We start from the raw sequence: 12855 nt of genomic DNA, 5'->3' as shown, positions 1-12855 counted from the left end.
AGACACTAATATTTATAGAGTGATGCTCCTATAATTGTCCATTTATTTAGGCTACTCAATCAAGGAATAACTAGTTCTGAGTTAAATAAAGGGCTAGTAGATTGAGCCAATCAAATCATCATGCAAATATGGCAACCTCATATGAGTATATAAAAAAATAATAATTTAATAAAATTAGGTTAAATCTAATTAGTTAAATATTTTTAAAATTATAAAATATGGGATGAGCTAATAAGGTACATGGTGACATGGAGAAAATAATAGCCAACATATGCCATGATATGCTTCTCTCGTAGCCATGTATGGCTAATCTCACCAAGTCACACCACATCGTTCATCATATAGACATACGTGATGTCACATTTCAAAATTTTAAGAAAAATTTTTTAAACACCTACTAAGATCTTAATAAGAACATGTCAAAGAACAAACGTGTCAAATATTATCAATATCACCTTGCTATATATTCATTTTCTCATCCATTATTTAGAAGATTTAACTCAATCATGGAACATGTAAAAGATGAAAGCTAGGGTGAATTAGTACCAACAAATGAATCTCAAATGAGATTAAGGGAAAAATCCCTTCTTTAATTAAAATTTTGAAAAAAAAAATGTTCACCTGAAGCTCATCAGCAATATGGGTATTGTTATAGTATAGAATAGAGAGTATTATTAGTCCCATATTGATTGTAAGTCAATGAAGACTCTGACTTATATAAAAAAGATAACTCATTCCATATGAGGCATCTTTTAAAGGACAAAATCATGAGGTCCATGGGTTAGAGTGGACAATATCTCACTTATGGAGCCATAAGTCTTTGATCGCAATAGTGGCAGAGGGCACCTCTATACACAAAATCTCCATATATAGACTCCCCATTTATTAGGGCGATTATGGTAAAAATAAGGAGGAGATACTTTCCATCTATACAGTAGTGGAGCGTAAGAGGAATCATGAGGGCCACTGTCCCTCCAAAAAATTTTAAAATACTTATTACCTATATATTTATATATATGATACCCCCCAATATTTTAGTCTTACACACATTACGAATCCACCAGTTTGAAAGAAAACTATATGATTAATTTATATATTAATTTTTTATTTAAAATAATATTTTTTTAAAGAAAGAACAGTTATTTATTTATTCTTTAATCCTTTATTTATCCTTCAACCTTTAATGTGGAAGAGATTATTGAGATTTTTACACAATCAAAATTATTTTGCAGATGGCATAAGATAATGCTTCTTACTTATCTTTATTTATACATAAAATTAAATATTTATTGATATTTTTATAATATTTTTAGATATATATATTTTTATTTTATTATTTATTATAAAATATTTTATTTAAAAAAATTATTAATAAATTATTATTTTACCTTTTTCATGTTTGATGTTATCAGCACACACTCATTCCAACCCAACATTCTATTTTGGCTTGCACTCTTATTTGGCTCTTTTCTATGTTTAGCAAGTCAACACATATTCATATTTGGCTGGCACTCTTATTTGGCCTTTCTCCTTGTTTAGCTATTCTACATTTGGTTTCTCTTTACTTAGTATGTAATCGAGATATTCCTTCTTCTTGTAATTGCTACAATAGCTAAACCTTGTAATCTATATATACTCCTATTGGAGAACAATGAAATGTAAGAATCAGAAATTATCCTCAATAAAGATATTACCTTCTTTATGGTATCAGAGCTTTGAAGCTCCAACGAGCATCTCTTCTTCTTCCTCCTTCTGTGCTCTCTCATGGCCACCAGTTCATCTATCTCCACCTCCTCCAATCCTTCTTCTCCTCCTCCACCCAATACAACGACCCCTCTCACCTTTTCATCGGCACAGCATTTTCTATCTATCAAATTAAATGCATCCAATTTTTTGATCTGGAGAAAGCAAATTACTCCCTTCTTAAAGGGTCAAGACCTGTTTGGGTTCCTTGATGGCTCTCACCCACAGCCCATCGATCCGATTGCCGCTACTGCTTGGCAACAACAAGATGCCCAACTCATAAGCCTTCTTGTTGCTTCATTATCTGAAGATTTAGTTCCTCTTCTTCTTGACAAAGATACTAGTTTTGAGTGCTGGACCACTCTTCATGAAGCCTTTGGTTCAGCATCTCCTACCAGGCTCATGTCTCTGCATCTAGAGTTGCAGAATCTACGTCAAAAACCAGATGAGACCGTCACCTCTCTGCTCCGACGTGCCAAAGCTGTGGCTGATGAACTTGCTGCCTCTGGTAATGCCCTCCGACATACACTGAACTTCATGGGCTGTTACTTAGCCATGAAAGCATGCGGGCATTTAGAAAATTAACTATTGCTGATGCCACTCCTACCAATCCTACCGTCAATACTGCTCAACGGTTCGTCCATTCTTCTAATGACCCTAGGCCCTCTATTGGCCGTGGCTTTACTCGAGGTCGTGGAGGACGTGGCAAGTTTGGTCGAGGTCGTGGTCGTTTTGATCCACCTGGTGGCCGTGGTTCTCAATGGTGTTCGTTTTGCAATCGTAACAACCACTCTAATGCCACCTGCTTCTATCGCCCTCAGCAACCATATCCATACTTTTCCTCTCCACAACCCAATGCCAATTTCTCATATTTACCATATCCAAATCCAAATCCATCTCAACGTCACCCTAATCCACCACTTCTCCCTACCCCTCACCCCTCCACTGCCCTCACTTGGTACCCAGATACAGGAGCATCTCACCATATCACTCCTGACATTCATTCTATGTCCTCCTATGATGAGTACACTGGTCCTGAACAGGTGCATGTAGGTAATGGTAAGGGATTACATATATCACATATTGGTCATGGTTCTTTTTCCTCTCCCTACTCTTCTCTTTCTTTTCAGTTATCTAACATCTTACACGTTCCTTCTATTTCTAAAAATTTACTTTCCGTACAACAGTTTGCAAAAGACAACAATGTCTTTTTTGAATTTCACCCCTCTCATTTTCTTGTGAAGGATCGAACTACCAAGACCATAGTGTTATCCGATCCGAGTAAAGGAGGATTATACACTCTCCATTCCAGCCCTTCTCCGTTGTCTGCATCTGTTCACGTAGCTGAGAGCACCACTCTTGATGGCTGGCACAACCGTTTGGGCCATCCCCATTATCGCTTGCTTCGCTCCATGGTGAAGACCAATAATCTACCCTGCAAGTTTGCACATCTTCGTCCCCTTTGTCCCTCATGTCAATTAGGCAAGTCTAGTAAGTTGCATTTACCTCCGTCCCATCGTCGCAGTCAGTTTTCATTAGATCTTATTTATAGTGATGTTTGGGGTCCTTCCCCTACTCCATCTTTGTTAGGACACCGCTACTACATAATTTTTGTTGATGATCAAAGTAAATATATTTGGTTTTATCCATTAATGCGCAAATCTGATGTATTCTCTACTTTCTTACAATTTCAAGCCTTGGTTGAATGACATTTCTCTCGTACTATTAAATCAATCCAAACTGACTGGGGAGGAGAATTTTGCTCTCTTCCTCAATTTTTTCGTAAAATTGGCATTACCCATCGTGTTGCTGCTCCTCACACCCACGAGCAACAAGGGGCTGTCGAACATCGTCACCGTCATATTACGAAAATCGGTCTATCCCTTCTTGCTCATGGATCCGTGCCCATGTCATATTGGCACTATGCCTTTGAAACGGTTGTTTTTCTCATTAATAGAATGCCATCTAAAGTCTCTAGTGATGTATCCCCCTTCGAACTCATTCACAACAAACCACCATCCTATGCCTTCCTACGAATTTTTGGGTGTCTTTGCTATCCTCTTCTTCGTCCTTACACTCGGCATAAAATGGAGTATCGGTCTCAACCGTGTGTGTTTCTCGGCTATAGTCCCTCTCATAGTGCCTATCGATGTCTCGATTTAAAAATAAATCGTACATATATCGTTAGGCACGTTCGCTTCGATGAATCTACCTTTTCTTTTCAATCTCAGTCTTCATTAACTTGTCCACCACCATCATCTCCCTCTTCCCCACCTTGGGGCGTTACATTACTTCAACCTCTACAAGAGGCCACCCCACTACCATCCGTTCCTCCACCGATTTCACATTCTCCTTTGCATCGTCTGTCCAACTTATCATCGGCTGCATCCCCCTCATCAGCAAAACCTCTCTTGACCCACCTGCCCAACCCATCCGTACACATTCCATGGTACTTCGATCCTGTTCCAACCAGCCATCCGCCCTCACCACCACCATCCTCACTATAGAACCTACTTGCTTTACTCAAGCCTCTAAACACTCTGAGTGGCGTGCTGCAATGACTGAAGAATTTAATGTCTTAATTCGCAATGGTACGTGGTCTCTTGTTCCACGTTCATCTCATCAAAAAAATTTGGTTGGATGTAAATGGGTGTACAGGATCAAGAGAAAAGCTGATGGGTCTCTCGAGCGTTACAAAGCGCGTCTAGTTGCTAAAGGGTTCCATCAGCAACTTGGCCTCGACTACAACGAGACATTCAGTCCGATTATCAAACCTACCACCATTCGGTCTATTCTAAGTATTGCAATCTCTCAAGGTAGGTCCATCCGGCAATTAGATGTTTATAATGCCTTTTTACATGGCAACCTAACAAAAGAAGTCTACATGTCCCAACCGCCAGGGTTTGAGGACCGTGACCATCCAGATTATGTCTGTCATCTCCACAAATCTTTATATGGGTTAAAACAAGCACCCCGTGCCTGGTTTTACCGTCTCTCCCAGTTTCTTCTCCGACTAGGATTTGTTGCCAGCAAAACTGATCCTTCATTATTTATTTTAAGGATGAGGTCTCATGTCCTCTTTGTGCTCATCTATGTTGATGATATTTTGGTAACCAGCAATGACTCCAGTCAGATCTCTCTTCTCCTTCAACAACTTGCTAAGGAATTTTCTATTAAGGATCTTGGTGATCTCCATTTTTTCTTAGGAATTGAGGTTGTTCGGAACTCTACTGGATTATTATTATCTCAAAATCGCTACATTAAAGATCTTCTTTTAAAGACAGGCATGGTTGATTGTAAACCTGTTCAGACCCCAATGGTCATGACAAAGGATTCTGATTCAGGGGGTGCTCCCCATTCGGACCCCACACAGTATCGCTCCATTGTTGGGACTCTTCAATATGTTACATTGACACGTCCGGATATTTTCTTTGCAGTGAATAAAGTATGTCAGTTTATGCAGTCTCCTAATACTGATCACTGGATTATGGTCAAACGCATCTTACGGTACCTTCAAGCTACAGCTGATCATGGGTTACACATTCGCCGATCCACCTCTCGCTCTCTCCAAGCTTCTTTCTCGGATGCAGATTGGGCGGGTAGTGGGACTGATAGGCGTTCCACTGGGGGCTATGCAATCTTTCTCGGTCCCAACCTCATTTCTTGGGCATCTCGTAAACAGAAAACAGTTGCCCGCTCGTCCACAGAGTCTGAATATAAAGCCTTAGCAGATGCATCAGCTGAACTTATCTGGCTTGAGTCATTGTTTCAGAAACTTGGCCATCCCTTACATGGTCCCCCGATTCTATGGTGTGACAATATTGGGGCCACTTATCTGTCGGCCAATCCTGTTTTTCATGCTCGCACGAAACATGTCGAAATCGATTTTCATTTCGTTCGTGAACGTGTTGCAAGACATCAACTATCTGTTCAGTTCATCTCCACCCAAGATCAGCTTGCCGATATTCTCACCAAGCCCTTAGGTACCTCCCGTTTTAGGTTCCTAAGGGACAAGCTGAAGATTCGTGTTCCCGATTCTTCATCTTGAGGGGGTGTATCAGCACACACTCATTCCAACCCAACATTCTATTTTGGCTTGCACTCTTATTTGGCTCTTTTCTATGTTTAGCAAGTCAACACATATTCATATTTGGCTGGCACTCCTATTTGGTCTTTCTCCTTGTTTAGCTATTCTACATTTGGTTTCTCTTGTCTTAGCATGTAATCGAGATATTCCTTCTTCTTGTAATTGCTACAATAGCTAGACCTTGTAATCTATATATACTCCTATTGGAGAACAATGAAATGTAAGAATCAAAAATTATCCTCAATAAAGATATTACCTTCTTTAGATGTCAGACTCCGCCATCGTGTCTATATACAGAATCTTTCTTGATTGAGAGGTTATATTATTGTGTAGAAAGGAGGATATGGACCGTGAGGTCTCTTGGCTGATAAAAAAAAATCTTGAAAGGGGTTACTTGGGTTCAATCCAATGGCGCGACCCAAACCTAAGCGAGGGTCCGACCATGGCTGATAAAAGAAAAAAAAAAAAAATTCTCGAAAGGGGTTACTTGGGTTCAACCCAGTGGCGCTACCCAAACCTAAGCGAGGGTCCGGCCATGGAGAGGAGGGGCGCAGCAGCAGGGGGTTCGGATCTTTTGAAAGGAACCAACAAATGGAGGAACAGTGTTACCAAAAAAGCGAAAAGAGGAACAACATACCAAAAATGGACCTGTTCGGTGCACCGAACAAGGGGACCACATCAGCACGTCGAGAGCGGTTTGTCAGGTTTCTGTTTTGCATGGCATATACTATATACTCTCCAACTGGAAACCAAGATTTTTCATTCAACTCAACTTTGTCAAAGGAAGGAAATATTTTGCGTCCGGAATCCAAGTTCTTCCCAATTCCCATCTCTCCGCTAATAATTGGATCCCCCGGGTCCCACCCCTCTCCTTTCTTCCCTTCCTCGCAACGCGTACGACTTGACTCCTCTCGTTGTTCCCGGCAGATCGAAAAAGCCTAAAAACTACGGCTCCACAAAGGGAGAGAAACGGAGATCGCCCGCTTATCGGAGCTCCGTTTATATTAAGTTAAAATGGGCGGCGACGTGGTCGAGGAATCCGCGGACCCGGCGCCCGCCGGTGGCCCGCGGGCTTCTTCTTCGCGGCCGAAGCTGACCATCCTCCCCCTTATCGCCCTCATCTTCTTCGACGTCTCCGGCGGCCCATTCGGGGTGGAGGACTCCGTCGGCGCTGGCGGCGGCCCGCTCCTCTCTCTCCTCGGCTTCCTCCTCTTCCCCCTCCTGTGGTCCGTCCCGGAGGCGCTCGTCACCGCGGAGCTCGCCGCTGGCTTCCCGGCGAACGGCGGCTACGTCCTCTGGATCTCCTCCGCCTTCGGCCCCTTCTGGGGCTTCCAGGAGGGCCTCTGGAAGTGGGCCAGCGGCAACCTCGACAACGCCCTCTACCCCGTCCTCTTCCTCGACTACCTCCGCCCCTCCCTCTCCCCCGCCACCCGCGCCGCCGCCCTCGCCGCCATCACCGCCGCCCTCACCTTCCTCAACTACCGCGGCCTCCACATCGTCGGCCTCTCCGCCATCCTCCTGGCCGCCTTCTCCCTCTCCCCATTCCTTGCCCTCGCCCTCCTCGCCCTCCCCAAGATCCAGCCTCGCCGCTGGCTCGCCTTCGATCCCCGCCGCGTCAACTGGCGCGGCTACTTCAACAGCATGTTCTGGAATCTCAATTACTGGGACAAGGCCAGCACGCTCGCCGGCGAGGTCGAGGACCCCACCCGGACCTTCCCCCGGGCGCTCTACGGCGCGGTGGTCCTCGTCGTGGCCTCCTATTTGATCCCCTTGCTCGCCGGCACCGGGGCGATGGATGGGTCGAGGACAGGAGAGTGGACGGATGGCTACTTTGCTCAGGTCGGGATGGTGATTGGGGGACCCTGGCTCAGATGGTGGATCCAGGCTGCCGCGGCGATGTCCAACATGGGATTGTTTCAGGCTGAGATGAGTAGTGATTCGTTTCAATTGCTCGGAATGAGTGAGATGGGGATGCTTCCGGCGTTCTTCGCTATCAGGTTGGTTGACTTTCCTCTACTCTTCCTCTCATGATCCATATTTGGCAAAAAATGGAAGCTTTTGATGGTAATTCTCTAAGAATCCAAGTAAGATCAGTTCTTTCCTTTTAGAAAAATGGATAATGCCTTTAATTCGAAAAATAATTCCAAGGACCAAGCCCAAGGTCTCAGAAGAGGGAAACCATCCAAATCCCAACACCAACTCGACCAAAGGTTGAGCAACAGACGTGGTTGATCCTCAGGGCAGTTACAGCGGACAACAAAATAAACTACAGTGGCACCATTAAAGGATAAAACTAACATCTAAACTCATCAGCCATGATGGATCAAAAAGATGGACAACATGGGCCAAAAAAAAAAAATGGTTATCCGAAACAAACAGGTTCGTTTTGTTTCTAGTTTGTGCATTAGTGATAAACGAGTTCCTCTCTATAAAGAAGTTCCAAGTGAGGATTTGGTTAAAAGGGAGATTTTTTTTGATTTAAAGCTGGCTATTTGAGTTCTTAGATGCAATTCATTCTACTTCTTCTTGCAGTGAGAGATTAGACTGTTTCTCTTTTCTATTCAAACTAATTTGTAGAAGCAGATAAGGGTTTACCTGACTGTGGAACTTTCTTAATGGCAATTTCTTGCATTGCAATTTGCTTTTGTTGACACTGTTATTTTACAAAATTGATGTTATGAGAGCATAAAGATCACGAATCTGGTTTTTTGATTGCTTAGAAGTTGATGAACTAGTTACTAACGTAGATCCAGTGACGCTCAGATATAGGTTCGTAAGTTTTCTTTGATTTAGACTAGCATATGGGTGGAGTACAGGGTTTACCCACTTTCAGATAATTAGAGTTCTCGAGGAAAATTTTGAAGGCCGTGATTTGTTTTCTCGGTAATATTTCTTTGTAGATTTATATAGGAAAACATCGAAAATTAAGTTATGACATGACCTTTTTTTCCTCTGTCTAAATGATGCTTTTGTAGATCAAAGTATGGAACCCCAACCATTAGCATCTTATTCTCTGCAAGTGGGATTATTTTCCTTTCATGGATGAGCTTTCAGGAGATTCTGGAATTCCTTAACTTCTTATATGCATTGGGGATGCTTCTAGAGTTTGCTGCTTTTATAAAACTCAGAATCAAGAAGCCAGATCTTCACAGGCCATATAAAGTTCCAGTAGGGACATTAGGTGCAGTGCTGCTTTGTTTGCCTCCTGCTTTCCTGCTCATTCTTGTCATGTGTTTGGCCTCTGCCAGGACATTTATTGTAAGCGGAAGTGTAATGCTATTCGGAGCTCTTCTATATCCTGCTATTGAATACATGAAGAGCAGAAATTGGGTTAAATTTATTTCCACATCTGTGCATTCTCAGAGTAGTTTTGAATCTGCCCAAACACAACAGCAAGCTGTAGATGAGGCTTCTGTGAATCTTTTGCCAGATTGTTCATCTGGCAAAAGCCGCAAAACAGAGGAAGAAGACCCTGAAATTGACTTGGAAGGGGTTTCAAAAGTAGAATAGTAAAGCCATGTACACTTCGTACACCATGTATCTTTGCAGAATTGATGATACTTAAGCCTGTAAGGTAATGCACTTTCTGAAATGTTTATATTTTTTGTGACTAAAGAAAAGGTTTATTATGAGTCGGATGATTCATTGTATAGATTTATCTCTCTCCACCTATTTATATTTTGCATATCTTGGTTTCAGTGAAACTCTGGATTTCTGGTGCATGTGCATGAACTCTTTCAATTAGTTGTTTAAAGTTCTCACCATACTGTAAATAACATATCCATCCAGTTAAATTTTAACCTTTCTTCAAGTTTTTTTTTTTTACTGCAGCATAGAATAGTTAACTGCAACTGGTAATATGTTCAAGGATGGTTAACAGTTAGGGTGTCTTCTGGGAACAAGTTGCAAGCATGCCTGGTTTGAGTGACAAGATAAGGGTCCATGCTTCAGAAGGAATGAGGACAAATAAAAGAAAATAATACCACAATAGCAGAAAAAAAATCAAATTGCCCGAGGAGATAAGAGAGAAAATTAATACATGTAATTGTAAGGAGAGTCAACATTGTATGGCTGTAACCAACCAAATGAGAAAATAAAACAATATTAGGAAAATTAATGATGCAATGCATGTTTATATGATTAGTAATAGACTGATATCTAATCTTTGGCATCTTTTTAGCAGATAAATATTGTAATCAGTTCCTGTTTAACACAATTTAAATTTAAGGAAGGAGTATAAAGCAGTTTTGAGAGGAGATATATTGGTTAGTGCAATGAATTCTTAAGATAGATAGAGGCAGGATTCTCTGGGTTTTCTTGTTCTAGTTTTAAAGTCAGATTTGATGAAATTCATCTTTCAGTTTTGACTTTCTGCACTGGTTGATAAATAATGGAATTTCCTATCACCGTCACCTAGTTGATGGCTTAAGTCTAGAAACTATTCCAATTACATTTTCTAATTATGCAAAGAGGGCCAATGTATTATATAAGGTTTTAGCAACTCAAACAGAAGTTCTATCATGGCCTGAAGCTACTCATTGGCCTAGAAATTGATGTTATATGAGCTACTTTGATTGCAAATTCATTTACTAATTTGGAAGTTTCTATGCTTGATATTAAGCAATTAAGCTATACAGCAGCATCCATCCAATCCTGATGCTAAGGAGCTCTCCCAACTTTTACTGGATTATTCTATGGTGCATCAGCTTTATTAACAAAGTTGGATCTCTTTTAAGGTACGAGAACTTGAAGAATATAGAAAAGCTTCTGCTGATATAGTTGTTTCTTGTGTTCAACATAATCAAGCGTTGACTCTTCAACTCATGAGGGATTATGAATGATTTGATAAACTAAGAATTCTTGGAATACAATGAGCTTTGGAGATTGAGGTGTGACTTGAAAGACATAATAACAGAAGACAATCTGATGGTATGTCATCATGCTTTAAGTACATGGGTGATGGCAATCTGACGGTTTTCCCTACATATTAGAAGCAAGTGCAAAAGTTGAATTTGTAATTCCATTGATTATTGATGTCCAAGCCAAACTTGCTTTTACATGTAGAATTTTCCTGCCTAAAACAGTCAGACCCAAGTTAATAAATGAAGCAGCAAAAATGATTTGCCAACAAGAATCTTGGCTTTAGAGAGAATGTCTATATTTTAGATCTTACGTCAAAGTTGCTGTTTCAAAGATCGTGAAAATAATAAACATTGCTTTATCTGATGACACAGGCAATTTTTTATTTGTAGATGACATTTACAGGGGAGCTCTTCTAATTCATAAGAAACTCATCCTAAATAATTTCTACATCAAAATGCCAAAATCAGAAAGATAGTTTTTCTTTTTTAATAAATTCCAGAGCCTAGTTCATAGTAAATCTTGAATCCTCAGTGATTGTCGAATCATTCTTTTCCTTCTCTTTCCCCCCTCCTCCTTCAGTGTTTATTCTTAAGCTTTTTGTTCCTCGTTCTTTCTTGCACAATAAAGAGCAGTCTCTTTTTCACAAATCTAGGTCATGAATCACCTATGAATTCCAAGAGTTCTGAACAGGTAGAGGATTTGTTGCAGGAAAAACACTGGCCTACTACCATTAGCCTACCGGAACGTAGAAAACTCAGACAATCATGTAAGACAACTGAGTGTAAAGTTATGAATGCTTCGTTCGAAAGCCTGCCTTGTGTTTAATATGGGCTGCCAGTCAATGGAGCAGTGGAATGTTGCACTGTTTGTCTAACCAATTTTGTGTTTGACTTTTGTGTTATCCAAGCATTGTTCCATGCCTACACCCTGATATGGGCCAGTCTTTACTGCAGTTTCAGGAATCCTCTTTCTTTATGCATGTCAGTGCCTTCCCCCCACCACCACTCCCCCTTCCTTAACAAGCTTATTCAGTTCAGAATGGGGACTTCATGCAATTGCAAAGGTTTTATTTACTCTCTTAGGTGTGGGTTTTCGTGAAGATCACTAGCTTTTTAATGCAGGTCTGGTAGATGCTAGGTTCAGTATTTGAAGGACTCGAACCACAAGAGATAACTCCTGGTCTGAGGCTTGGTTTCAGTGAAACGACTCTGTGGCAGTTCATTTAACTTGGCCAACAAACATTTCATGCCCCTGTGGGCTGGCATTTATCAAAGAAATGGGCGGCCGAGGAACCTTGGTGTAATTTGTGATCACAGAGATGATTATGATATTTACTTATCAAGAACTATTTGTTGGGATGCAATACCGTTTGAAGAAATATTTTTTTCCTTTTCATTTGTTATTGTGTTTCCTGTCCTTAATATTGAATGAATGCATGGGACCTACATGAGAGAATTCATGTGATGTTTGTGGGAAGTTCATGAAAGATGGAAGTATGGAGATTTAGTGTACATAAGACCTACGCCGAGATCACTCCATGGAAAGGTGGTTGGCAGTCTTGGAATAAGGAATCATCCCATAATGAAATGTCCAATAGAAGCAGAGGGAAAGAAAGAACAATTTTGCAGAGGGTCACAAAGTATATCATCAAACATTTTGTTTATTTCTAGTTGATAGCATTAGATGGATTATGTATATTGTCGCTAGATGTTTCCATAATTTAATTTATCCTTTAGCTTTTTTTCCTAGCCAAGGTGGCTAGAAATATACGGTGCATGCAGTAACTAAAGGCTGTATTCATATATTTCATCATTCTGACATAAAAGGATATCTTTCCTAAAATATCGCAGTTTGGGCCTTTTAAGTAATTAACTTTTTTGGTTCGTGTGAAAAATTTTTTCTCATTTGGAAAGTTGATGCTCGGGTGTATGATGTTTGAAAAAATAGTTTTTACATATTTGATTAACTATAAAAAAAAAAATATTTTAGAATAACTTATATTTGATCGAGTATTTATTTTTTTAAAAAAATTATATAAAATATTTATTTATTTTTAATAAAAAAAGATCTTGCTCTATTTTATTTAAAAAGTTAAAAGCATATTTGGAAAAAAATTTATCTCAATTCATAGTCCATAAAAATTGGACATTCTTATATTGAGA

At 40.4% G+C, this 12855-nt stretch overlaps 1 protein-coding gene across 2 annotated transcripts; it reads left to right on the top strand.

Annotated features, from left to right (window-relative positions):
- Positions 1-6660: 6660 nt before the first annotated feature.
- LOC105058443 (probable polyamine transporter At3g19553) lies at positions 6661-9462 on the top strand. Of its 2 annotated transcripts, none has more exons than XM_029268592.2 (2): positions 6661-7827; positions 9079-9462. In XM_029268592.2, exons 1-2 carry the CDS (start codon positions 6845-6847, stop codon positions 9338-9340), a joined length of 1245 nt encoding a protein of 414 aa, XP_029124425.2. In that variant the 5' UTR covers positions 6661-6844; the 3' UTR covers positions 9341-9462. The 2 variants fall into 2 exon arrangements, with proteins under 2 accessions (XP_029124425.2, XP_010939690.2); XM_010941388.4 differs by having other exon boundaries at positions 6685-7827; positions 8806-9462.
- The last annotated feature ends 3393 nt before the right edge of the window (positions 9463-12855 follow it).

Source organism: Elaeis guineensis, chromosome 2, assembly GCF_000442705.2.
Source record: "Elaeis guineensis isolate ETL-2024a chromosome 2, EG11, whole genome shotgun sequence".
Classification (NCBI taxonomy): Eukaryota; Viridiplantae; Streptophyta; class Magnoliopsida; order Arecales; family Arecaceae; genus Elaeis; species Elaeis guineensis.
This window is presented reverse-complemented; position numbering and strand designations above follow the sequence as displayed.

Excerpts from the sequence above, each read along its gene's own strand:
- LOC105058443 (XM_010941388.4), top strand. The coding sequence starts at position 6,845 with ATGGGCGGCGACGTGGTCGAGGAATCCGCGGACCCGGCGCCCGCCGGT. Across the intron at positions 7,828-8,805 it reads CCGGCGTTCTTCGCTATCAG|ATCAAAGTATGGAACCCCAA; the intron begins GTTGGTTGACTT and ends ATGCTTTTGTAG.